The sequence below is a fragment of the Ischnura elegans genome, chromosome 7 (assembly GCF_921293095.1).
Source record: "Ischnura elegans chromosome 7, ioIscEleg1.1, whole genome shotgun sequence".
Classification (NCBI taxonomy): domain Eukaryota; kingdom Metazoa; phylum Arthropoda; class Insecta; order Odonata; family Coenagrionidae; genus Ischnura; species Ischnura elegans.
Genome location: NC_060252.1, coordinates 87,216,460 through 87,229,434, shown reverse-complemented (window position 1 = coordinate 87,229,434; position 12,975 = coordinate 87,216,460). Strand labels below are relative to the sequence as shown.

General features: G+C 35.8%; 1 protein-coding gene across 1 annotated transcript; it reads left to right on the top strand.

The window, feature by feature from the left end:
- Positions 1–912: 912 nt before the first annotated feature.
- Positions 913–12,085, top strand: LOC124162206 (methyl farnesoate epoxidase-like). Its single transcript, XM_046538654.1, has 10 exons — positions 913–1,153; positions 3,264–3,392; positions 5,147–5,386; positions 6,907–7,079; positions 7,540–7,782; positions 8,233–8,347; positions 9,028–9,208; positions 10,205–10,331; positions 10,809–10,950; positions 11,579–12,085. The coding sequence occupies exons 2-10, from the start codon at positions 3,302–3,304 to the stop codon at positions 11,758–11,760; spliced, it is 1,494 nt and encodes a 497-aa protein (XP_046394610.1). The 5' UTR covers positions 913–1,153; positions 3,264–3,301; the 3' UTR covers positions 11,761–12,085.
- Positions 12,086–12,975: the final 890 nt, after the last annotated feature.

Below are 12,975 nucleotides of genomic sequence, written 5' to 3'. Positions count from 1 at the left end.
TTACTCTCACTCCAAAAGTTATGATTAAAATATATTCGCTCATGAAATCTTTTTCTACTGGTCTGTTGGATAGGAATCGTCTTGTTAGTCGTCGTTTTGCTGTTTTCTCACCTCTTTAGATTAATTATTTACCATATAGCATGTCATCATCAATTATTGAAATCATGTATCATGCGATTTGTTCGGAAATTTTGTTAACAATTTACATGAATTGCCTTGGGAAAAAATTCCCCTGGATCGGGTATCGAATTACGGACCTTTGACTTCCTGGGCAATGGCGCAGCTCACTACGCTGACCAGGTTCCTGATTTCGCATGTCAATAGGTAGAATCCCTTTCTAGAGAATTTTTTCTCGTGTACACTTCGCCGCCGTCACGCGGCAGGATTGAAATATTTCACATTGTAACCAAGGTTTAATTTTACAAATAGTCTCACTTATATCTGAAATATAGCGTAGAGTAGGTAACTATACCAATAAGTAAATTTAGACTCTTCCGACGGTCACGGTGGCGGCGGGGTAAAGTCCTCGCTTGCTGAGTGTAAGGTTGGGGGTTCGGGTCCCGCCTGGATAGATTGCCCCAAATTAGGGTATGGATATTCGTGCACAGTATGTATGTGCACATTAGTATGTGTATGTAGTATGTTGAACAAATCGACGTGCCTCGCCTAATATGTGCTGTATTTGGTGGTATGGGAATAAAATAAAGAAATAAGTACTTTTTGTTCATTCGTGGGCTCAATAAACTTATGATAATACGTTCGAGTCATTTACTTCTTATGCACGCTTTCCGTGAAATCTATCTGCTTATCCCGCGGTTGATTGGCCTTTCTTATCTCGTCTTATGACGATTTGGCTGTGTGCTGTTTTGGTTCGCTTATCTGCGTCTCGCTGTTCCGTATGAAGATCCGAAAATGTGTGTCTACTGTGCATAACCGGTATGTCGCTCAGAATAACTCGTCGATAAAGTGTTTTTTGGATGCCTTTTAGAAGTCCATTGCGCTCGTTGCCAGTCAGTCATTCAAGCAGCGTCTCTTCGTTAACATCGTAGTATCCATTCATTACTTCTCTGAATATTATTGGAGCGACACCTTCTACTGTGGTCACCGACTACATCTGATCTCCATTACTATTGATGTCTGTATCAACTTATACGTGAGTTCTTTAAAAATTTTAAGTTTGATTACTTTGAGCACTTGAAAGTTAACATCTCAAAAATGTGTTGCGTTTATTATGCTATGGTTAAAGGAAAATCCTGCTTTCATCGTAATTTTCATTAAAGAACTATGTCCTCTAGCCGAAAGCTAACTGTTCTTTTCGCGCCCTTTACGTGGCGCTCCTCGTCCCTCTATTGGTGAGCCCGTAAATCGTCTGCTAGTGACTCGCCCAGGGGCTCCACACCACTTACATATTAATTAATATTGTATTTTTTCAGAGTTGGTAAGATCGTATTTTTTAAGCAATTAGCATGACAGTCTGAAGCGTGGTAGCTTTGTAGAGTGAGCGCTGAGCTACTGATTGAAGAATCTCAGGTTCGATTCCTGGCTGAAACTTACGGACATTGTAATTAGCTTTCACCCGAGAAAAATCATCTTGGTTCCATGTTACCCAGGAAAAGGAACTGGCCCTCCTATTCGGAATTTTTGGTTTACAAAGGTCTGTGGTTTAGTCTGGGTTGAGCTCCACCCTCACCTAATATATCAACCGTCAAGTTTAATCAATGACTGAGTTAGCGTGGGATGGGGAAAACGAAATGTACTATTTGAAGAAGGAAGAATAGTTAAAGTGCAATGCGAGGAAGAATTTTATTTTATTACTCCGTATTTGGAGTCAGTGCTTTAGGGCAACTCTTTTAGAAAAAAGTGTAATTAAGAAGGTTATGAAGGATATATTCGCTTAGAAGAGGCAGTGTGTTTACATGCTAGCTTGGTTTTACACCTGTTGTTGATTCCTGGCATGTTCTCTCTTTAAAAATCCATCTCTTGCTTTTCTATGATATTAATGTTACTGCGTGCTTTGATGCTCTTCGAGACTAGTTTTTTAAATACGTGAGTAAATATCCGGGTCTCGTTCCAACTACTGTTGAGTCTTTGTGTAGCTATCTATCCATATCTATCATCCTGCCGTTTTTCTTCCTACACTTGATACCATTCTAACCCTCTATCTTTTCTTTGTTCACCTGCATACCATTTGGCTATATTTCCTTAGTAATTTTTTAAATTGAGTTTTATGAGCAGCTCGCAGACCATTTTCACATAAAACGTGCGTGAGAATTTCAGTGCGCTTTGTCAATATCAGCTGTTTGGCGCGCGCATTGTACCGTTGCGAAAGTCGAGATAAGCTGAGTTTTTATCGTGCGTTGCTTTGACCCATCCATCTCAGGTATCACCCATATCGTTCCGTCTATACTTTCAGCTCATTGCTTTCAGCCAAACTTATGACCCATTTTCAGTGATCAATAGTGTGCGATTGCGGTTTTTATTCACGGGTTTTTTGACCCGCGTGCATTGCCTTGAAGTAAGAATGATTACAAAAGCCATACTGCTCGCATTAAAGACAGACTTCCTTCTGCAACCTGTCTGCCAGTTATGTATAATGATTAATTTGAGCTACTAGTTGTCTTATGGGAAAATATCCGAAGTCAGGAAAATCCGAATGGGAATATTTTTCCAATTTTTAACATTGATCATGTTGAGTTAACACATATTCACAGAGTTCACGTAAAATATCGCCAATTCAGTCGGTTATCATATTTATTAAGATTTTTTTTCCATTTTTCTAACTAAAGTGCCACTTGGATCTGCCAGATGGAATTTAGCAAATATTACGTTTTTTATTTTTTGTCTACCTACTTATGTGAAATAGTTAAGGCTTACAATCTGATTATTTTCTGCCCTTTACAAAACTTTGATTGAAATAGTTTATCTTACAATGAGTTTAGGGGACTGGCAGAACTTGGCAGTAGCACAGCGCTCTACGTATCAAACACCAATATAATATTTTTTCACCCGCATCTTGTTAAAAAAAAACACTTAAATTTTCATAACTAACACTCACATATTATGTAATAAATTGGCAAAAATCATTACATCGACTGAATTACTCTTTTTTTTTATTCTTCTTAAATACCTCTTAAATAAAGTTCCGTACTATCTACGGTAGTTGATTCCAACCTTCTATTGTTATTGGTAACCCATTTAAATATGGGTTAATAATTTTAAAGCCATTCCTTCCCCTCTAATCAAAAGTACTATCTAATTTCTAGCACAAACATCGAGACCAAAATATCAGGTGACATTAACAATGGATGGTGCTGTTGCAATAATTCTCATATCTGTTGCATTTTCACTATTTCTATGGCTTCAGTCAAGGCGCCCTGAAAATTTTCCACCAGGTGAGAATAGAAGGGTAATTTGGTGTGTTATATTTGTTTTGCAACTTATTAAAGCTGTGAAAATATAAGGTGAATTCTCTTACTTATCATACGAGCCTTATCCTAACTTACTTTTAGGATAGGTGATTATTTGTAGTTGGCGTAAATGAGCTGAGAAAATACGAAAAATGGAAAATAATAATATAAATGTAGGCTTCCTACTATGCAAATGCCTGTTTTTAAACTACCAAAAGTTTTACATGCATTACTCAATTGAATAGCAAGATATGAGATACCAAAAACGGTGCGAAGATATTTTATTATATGTGAGAATATTCAGCATCTAACAAATTTACCGCATTAGCTACTTCAGAGGTGGTAACTGGTTCAAAATATCTAGAGTTCAGCACTCATTTGATAAAGAGGGATTTTATATAGACTAATTTTTACGGAGAACATGAAAAGGATTTGCTTATTCGAAGACACTTGAAAAATATTTATTGAATTCAGTGGCTAATGCGAATGAGTCGTTAGCCACGAAACTGTCTACATCAACTCTGAGACGTGCGATTTGCTCAGATTTTCCCCAGTGAGTATGCTAAGTAAATTATTTTTCTCTCTCTTAACTGTGATAGATTTTTTACGCTGTTCAAATAATAGTTATTTAGGGATATCCTTGTTGTGTCAGTTCCTGGTTTTCCATTAACTCCCTTTTTTAAGTTCTCTAACTCCCTTTGACATTACTCCTATCACCAAGATATTTAAAAGAGAGGAATAGTTATCAAAAGATGCAAATATTGCCAAAATATTTTCCTAAAGCGCGAGAGAAAATTAAGCTCTTTATATATCGCCGTTTTGGACCAATATTTACGGAAATTGATTCACAGTGACACACTGAAAATTATGTGATTCGTCGTAATAGGTTTCAAAGCCACAAGAAGTATTAAAAGGTTAGAGGGATCATGCGAGTAGCTCATTTTTTTCATAGTGTTCTTCGTAGTTTTCATGCTGTATTGTCAGACATATGACTTTTCGTAAAAACGCATTTTAACTCAATTTTGTAACTGAAAAACCATCTCGCATTGATTTGTTGCGAATATACTGTGATAGAGTAAGACAAATTGATTGAACTTATGCATCGTTTTTCCTATTCCTTTCGGGTCGAAAAAAATTTAGAGTATTTAAGGAACTCTTGTGCTAATATTATTGCTGCAATGGGCTTTTTTTTCAATGAGGACGTAATTCAATATCCATAGGTTCTTCCCACGTTTGCTTACATCTTGGCACGCTTGTTAAATGGCAACTTTGTTAACTTATTATATAATTGTCTTTGTTTACTGAAAATCGTATCTCTATGTCTGTTTATGTAATTTCTCTGCGTGTAATTTCATGAGCAACTTGGCAATGTATTTAACTGCAATAACTTAATGTTTGACGAGGGGTTGGATGGGAGATGGGACTTTCTAGTCCCTATCTCGCCCAAGAAAGACGTATTATTATTATTAGTAATAGTATCGCAAAACTCTCAGAATATGTTCTAGGAACCAAAATTAAGCAATACAAATAGCATGGATGTTTTTTAAACATATTTGTTCACTAATTTTAATCTGAGGATATATTTCTACTTTTTCTACATTTCATCATTTTTTTGCCAATTTATTTCCCTTTAATTGTGTGCTGCTTTTAAGTATGCATAACGAAGAAAAAGCGCATATTTGTCCCGCTCAGGAGAATAGTCAATATTAAAAATACTTTCGATTTTCATGATTCTCTAGGTCCATGGAAGTTTCCTGTGATAGGCAGTCGATATTTCTTCCCTGTCTGGATGTCAGTGAGAGATATGTCAACGGAACTTGCAAAGACCTTCGGCGATGTCTCCGGCTTGTACGCAGGTCTGGGATTTCCATGTATTTTTGTATCCGGCCTTGAGGCCATAAAGGAAGGCCTCAGCAGGGAAGACTTATCTGGGAGGCCAGAGAATAAATATTACAAGCATAAATATGGGACAACTCTTGGTACGTGACTGTAGTTATTATAAAGTGAAAACTTACTCGGAGGAAGACGATGTTGTAAATATTTGCTACGGAATGGCTTTGCCCTGCACGAACCTGTGAGGGTATATCTCTGAGATGGGTCGATTAAATATCCCTTGAAATATTTTTCAAATAGTTTCTCAATTCAATAAGGTTTCCTAAATCTGCAATCATTCTGTGATTTTGCCTATCACCCTGTTGCTTTGTCTTAAAATTTAATCATTTGATGATTGTATCCTCACCAATGCCTCAAATTATGCGAGGAATTTTAATTTTACTTAATTTATATTTAATAATTCATATTGGTGTCATTAGATCAGTCTCCTTTTGTCTATTAAAATGGCGCAAAAGTCGTGCAATTCGACCAGAACTGGATCCCTTTCAAAATTTAAACTAAATTCGAAACTTGTGCGGTGTATAGAACAGTGTAACCTCATTTATTTAAATCCGTTTCTTTGTCTTTCTGTATCTTGAATAATTTTTCTCGCATTGGAAAAAATAACGGAACAGGTATTGTTCTTAAAGTACAAAATACCTTTATGGATATGCCATTAAAAATGGAGCGTTCTATTCAAAGTCATGTAGTGGATGTGGCGTCACCATTGTATCAGGGGTGATGTTATGTACTTATCGTGGTGCGGTTCCTATCTAGCAATAAGTTTGTCTTATTTTGCCTTATTATCTTGTATTCACCCTTATTTGTGACGTTTAAATTAATGTATCCACAAATTTTATCGATGCTTTTTACAGCGGCAGTTGAAATGCTGTTTTACTGTTGCTACCATCGGCTAATGTTTTCATTTGCGTCAATGGTCCGCGGTGTAGGCAGATACCACTTGTACTGTGATAAATTGTACTCATTAATCGTGTGATTATTTCGTTCTATATATACATTTACCCCATAGGCTTTGTATGAATTGCTGCTAAATATTATGGTATTACTGAGTGCCAAAATTTATAGTAGGTAAGTACCTAGTCGTATGCACACCGAAAGATTTCCAATCCACACAAGAGTATTAAAGTTGATTGACATTTCCGTTAAAAACATTTTTTTCCGAATACGAGTAATGCCCAAAATACATAATTCACTGTCCTTCAAACAATATGCATCAATGTCAATTGTTGAATAATGTCTGAAATAAGATGCCTTCGCGTTTGCGGATTCATGTTATTTGTGCCAAAGGATATTTAGGGCATCCCCTTGCTTGGAGAAATCGTCCAAATGAATTCCTATATGCATTGCGTTTTCTCCAACTAATATTTAGATAAAAAGACCGTATAAATGAGCTACGACTTATTTCATTTTTGTCGTCAATAAGTGTTTTCAGTGATATTCCAACGCCCATGAATGCACATTTACGGAATATTTCGGATAAGTGGGGAAGACGCTTAACTGGGCCAAAGTGTCATATGCGTCCAAATAAACCATGGCGTACTGCTTTAAATCTGAATGGGATACTTTTGTGCCATTTATATGTATTTGCTTGTCTTCCAAAATAAAGGTATTGCTTTTAGCAGCGGAGATAGCTGGAGAATGCAACGACGCTTCACTTTACATCACCTTCGTAACCTTGGATTTGGCAAGAGGTCACTTGAAGGAATAGCTCACGAGGAGCTGCAAGCAGTTTTTGATACCATTGACCAAAGATCCGGCGGGTGCAATGAAGGATACCCAGTAAGACCCAGTATAACCCTTGTAAAAATTTATTTTTCTCCTATTCATTTGTACGCATTCATCTATAAAACGGCCTCCTTAAGATGAGCTTTAAAAATTTTATTATGACCCCAATGGAACAATCAAGTACCCTCTTCTGCAAGTCGCTTCAAATTAATGTTTTATGAAGAAAGAAAGAATATTGAAAACTCTTTTCGCTGCTGAATAAGCAAACCAATTCAGTCACATGGTGCGTAACTCCTTAAAGATACAGTGCTAAATGTTAGTATTTTTTTAATTCGGTTTTTAAATGCATATAGGTAATATGAACAAATATCAGAAATGGAACAGGAAATTCATCAAAGAGGAATTGAGTTAATGCATGTGAAAAAAAAACATGTTTAGCCATATAATTCTCATTGGTCGTACTTAAGGCAGAAATTTAAACTCACTTGACTTCTGCCAATGTGCTAATTTCCAGGTAGATATTTGGGATGCAACCGCTGGAGCGACGGGAAGTATCCTCTGGCAGATTGTTGCTGGAAAGAAAATTGATCCAACGAATCCTGAAATGAAAAAAATTATAATGGCATCTGATGATCTTGTTGCATCGAATTCTAGAATGATGAGTGGATTCCTTTCCCGACTGACTAAGACTTTCCCACGCCTGGCAGCACATTTTAACCTGAAGTCCAAGGGCAAACCAATGGCTAAGTTTTTGCGGGTACTCATGATCTTAAAATCAATTAAATGAAGATCCTCTTGAATTTTAAAGTCAATGTTAATGATTAGCCTGCATTAAACCAGTATATTGGCCTCCAATGACCGCATGAATGTATCGTTTTCTGGTTTAATATTTATGGTAAAGGATCTTGTGATCCTGCAAGGTAGTATCGTCTGAAATGAGGATAAAGATGTTTACATATTTAATTTAAATGAATAATTAATGTAAGTTCAAACATTAATTCTCATACTTACCAACTTTAATACATAATGACGTTAATTAATCGCTTTCTCAGCTGCGGTACTTTAATCAGAACAGTTTTACTCCCTGAAAGATTGTTTTGAGTGTTACGATTATTATAATAGGAGTATGTTATCTTTTATCTGATTACTTTTTACTATGCTGCTCGAAGATGCATTTAAACTGCTTTCTTATTTCTTCTCTCCACAGGAAGCTATTGCCTCTCACAAGGGAAATTTTGATTTTGATAACCCCAGAGATTTCATGGAAGTTTATTTATGTGAAATACAGAAGCAAGGCGAGGGCTTGACGGATAAATTCAATGGTAAGTGCGCACATATTGTTCTTAAAAGAGTATAATTAACACAAATCAGGCAAAGTTCAAAAAGAGGAAAAGTGCGGGATTATATCTTGCAGGAAAGCAGGTTTTTGTGAGTATGAAATGTCGGAGGCCAGGCTTATATTAATGAATGCTTTACATATGAATTCAAATCTAGTCATTAAGCTAAAAGTGTTCAAGTAAGTCAGTATTATGCTACTCAATTGGTTGTTTATACATTCGTAAGCATTACAATCAGACACGGTCAATAGTAATAACTAATGTTGGTATCAAAGATATAAAATGAAAAGTGAAAAAAATGCGAATTAATAATACCTCTTTACAAGCAAAACTGAGGAATCCGAAGACTATGCTCTTCATTGAGTGAAAAAATATTTTTATAAAAGCTCATTTTATGTGCCTATTTTCTGGACGTTAGTTTCTTGAACAAAATAATTAGTCTACAGTAAACCAATACGTCAGCCTTGCATGAATTTATCGTGTTTAGGTTTCATATGCAAAAAGATCTTGTGAGATAATATGGTGTGCAATGAGGATAAAGGCAAGGTATATTTGTAATCAAAATGAATCATCAATGGTGGTTCAAACCTTCTTTATTCTCATGGTAATCATTGTTCAAACGTAAATGCGTAGTAACGTCAACCCTTCATTTCTCTTATTCCAAGAGAGGCAGTTGCTTCACGTATGCGCAGACCTCTTTGGAGCTGAAAGCGGAACTACATTAAGGGCTCTGTCCTTTGCTCTCTTGTACATGATACTCTACCCTGAAGTACAGAAAAGAGTTCAAGAAGAATTAGACGAAGTTGTTGGGAAAGACAGGCTGCCATCATTGAGTGATAGAACCAGGTATGGATTTATAATTAGTTATCCAGGGGTAAAAATACAGTGGAAGGGAAATATATAATATCTTGCATTAGGTAAAACAAACATTTCACAACGTTGTTGATATGATTGTAATTCGACTAAATTAAATAAATTTTCTAACGAAGGACGTGAATAAATATTTAAGGCTGGTGACTTGTTCCATAGGAGAAATTTACATTCGAATTCAGATACGTAAATTAGCCGTAATCGACGTGCGCTAGTTTCTAGGACTGAATTATTTGCTGGAAGGATATGAAACATTTACATACCCAACCATGCAGGGACTGTAAGACCCATTAATGTGTCCGTCTCTGGTCAGATTGTATCCTTTTCTCTTCCAAATTATTTCTTTCATGCGACTGTCTATGTTTACAGACATTGTTATAAAAATGAACTAGGAAATGAATTATTTTGTTTAACAAAATAATTATATCCATTTAAAATCTGATAAAATTATGAACCATTTAATTTTCAAGAGGAAATTTAACATTTTTTATTTAATTTTATGATTAAACGAATCTATAGAGTGCGAATAAAATTGTAAATACTTGAAATGCTGGCTGTAAAATACTTTAACAATTCACAGCAAAGAATTAACCACCGAATTTCGTCCCTTACGCTTAAAACAATCTTTGTAGTCCTATTTCCTATTTACCAAGGTGCAAATGACCTTAGTTGTCGAGGCACCCTAAAGAAAAATACTATTACTATTCCTATTTACCAATGTTTCTTTCCTCAGCACGAAAATTCTTCAATCTTTGAGGCATTACGTTTTCGGCGTAATTATTGACTATTTCAAAAAATTTGCTAACTTTTGTGACTTAAAGAAAGATTACTATGATGTGTGATTTTCATCTTCAGGATTACGTTGCAAATTGTGTAAAAAGTGAAACTAAATTTTACACGATTTAGCCACTATGTTTAGATTGTTTTCCTTACCTGTGAGTAGCACAAAATATTGTCTTATATTCAACACAGACTACCATATACCGAAGCGACTATTAACGAAGTTCTTCGCATCAGCTGTGTGACACCAACGACTCTACCGCATTCTCCATTGACGGATGAGGAGTACGTGAAATTTAGAGGGTATCACATCCCTAAGGTAAGGTTTTATAGCTGAGGACATGTTGCAGTTAGAGCCGTAGCCGATTTTCGTTTGTAGGAATTATTTTGGCGGTAATAAGTAGTGGGTTGCGTGTTTAACGCTACTCTTTCGGAGTTGGAAGGTTCTGGCTGAGGTTGGTATGTACGAATGATTGGCAAAACAACCTATTTGGAGATTATTACTAAATGGGGTTATCATATTACTCCCACTATAATCTCCAGATGTATCAAAAGCTAGAAGTAAGTTAGTCGTATATTTCTCTCAAAGCTATGTTAACGCCACTGATGTAATGGAGAGAAGTTATGGATCAAAGAGATGTTGAAACTAATTATGGCTAAAGGAGCAATACTATTACGGGAATACCTTAAGGTAATTCTGTGCTGACGAAAATGGGAAGAGAAGGATTGGAATTAAGAACTGTATCAACTTGCCTCGTGATATCCTCTGATATTATGAAATATTTTTTCTTCGTAGGGTGCAGCAGTAGTGTTCAATATTTACGGCTTACATCATGATCCAAATCTGTGGGAATCTCCAGAGGAGTTTAAACCTGAGAGGTTTTTACCGGAAAATGAAAATGGCATTGTACCTGGGTCATTTATTCCTTTTGGAGCTGGTATGTATCGTTTTAGAATGCATTAAAATTATTTTTTTTATATATTTCTTGTAGATAAACAGATAAATGTGGTTGTGGGGAAACCAAAGTTATTGGCTACGGACCATGCCGACCACGCTGCCGTGAACGACACCCAACCTTTGCGGACGGGTCCCGTTGGATGAGTTTCCGAGGCTCATTTAGTTCTACTCCATGTTTTCAGGGAAGAGATAGTTGGTAGGGTTTCCCACTTCCATTCCAACAGTGTTTTTTACGTTACACGATTACGTGGACTACCTTTTGTACCGCTCCTACCCTTCTACCTATTTGACATGGATAGCCCTTCCTGGAGTAATTGAGAATTTATCCCGCCAGTGCACCTCTGGGGGTCCAAGGAACGGACAAGCCTTTCCACCGCGGCAGTTTTGTAGCCTATGGAAAAGGCTTAAACTATCGACAACAAAAAATCGCTTCTATTAACGCAACTTCTTGTTCTCCACTCCACCCCATGGAATCCTATTGTTTTTAAAATTCATGTCCAGACCGACGGCAAATGTCTCAAATAAATTTAAGGATATTTATTTTTTTCAGCGATTGATCAAGATAAAAATGAAGGAATTCAAATGTTTATTTCATTTTCAATCCATAGGCAAAAGGAAATGCCTTGGCGAGACACTGGCGAGGAACAATATATTCATCTTCTTCGCGGGTATCCTTCAGCGGTATTCTCTTCGAGTAGTAGACGAGCTACACAAGCCGTCAACCAAAGGATATGGAATGAACTCACTGCGTCCTGCGCCTTTCAAAGTGAAGTTTCAGTCAAGATGCTGAATTATAGTGGACAGAAAGTGAATATTTATCACCAAACTGTGTATTTATTGTATTAATCTTCTTTTATTAATCAATGGCGGTCCCAATTCAGACCGATTAGGTGTGTTTCCATGTTATTTTTCATTGTTATTTTCGTTTTTTATGAGGCTAATGTTACTACTTTATTTGTGTATGGATATGAAAATAAATCCAACGAAAATCTTTGCATTAAATATATATGTGCTCTATATATTGGTTGAAATCACGTCTCTTTCGTTAGCTGTACCTATAATGGTATGCAGCTGTAACGTTTCTGGATTAAAAAGCAGCTTTTTTCCGATCTCTTCATTGACTAAATGTTAATTTCTCAGCATTCCACAGAGATATCTTACATTTACATTTCAGAGTTAGTGTTTTAATCAATATTTGTCGACGGAAGCGTGTCGTTTAACAGCCGAACGCTTTAATTCTTCGTCGATTATTTCAATCCCCATATTTTAAAAACATGGTGATAGAATACGTTTTGGGCACCATCTTTAGTAATATTATCAACCGCGGCGTACGCATCATATCCTTTTACGCGCTGTTTCTTAACTTGCATCTTATGTTTCATCGATGAAGTACTGTAATTAACTTTTAACCCACTTCCCAATGTCGGATCGGCTTCTTAAAATTTTGCACACTCGCTTGATTCAGTTAACAAACAAATTTCAATTATCAGTCATTTGAATTTTTTTCGAGTGTGCTCTAATTAACTAAATTTCCATGTGAGAAAATACTTATAAAGTTTTTAAATATCTATGGTATTAGTTATGAATGGTTTTGCAGAAATTTCTTTCGCGGCTCTAGCTTAATGGAATACATTTACCATCACCGAAAATTAGAAAATTAAAATAAAAAAGATTATAAAGGCGCTTTCTTTACAAAAACAGTATAAAATGCTCGAACAAATAAAAAGTAATCTTTTCGTCATTCGGAGAATAGAGCGTGGGTTAAAAATTAAATAAAATAAATTGAATACATTAGGCCTAGATATTAATATTGCTTTTCAATCCTTACTCACCTATCAGGCTTTTCTACTTTAATTTCTAATAAATAAAGTCAGTACCAACGCTTTATTCTCCTACTAATGAAACGCTAATGTCGTAATTTTATTGAATTATATTCTCTTTTTAGATAAAGCGTGTTTTTTTTTAATATTATCTATTTTATATTCACCTTTTATTTCGATTTCTA

Bases quoted from the DNA above. Each gene is read 5' to 3' on its own strand.
- LOC124162206 (XM_046538654.1), top strand. From the start codon at position 3,302: ATGGATGGTGCTGTTGCAATAATTCTCATATCTGTTGCATTTTCACTA. The intron at 3,393-5,146 runs GTGAGAATAGAA...ATGATTCTCTAG, and splicing joins CCCTGAAAATTTTCCACCAG to GTCCATGGAAGTTTCCTGTG. The intron at 5,387-6,906 runs GTACGTGACTGT...TCCAAAATAAAG, and splicing joins TAAATATGGGACAACTCTTG to GTATTGCTTTTAGCAGCGGA.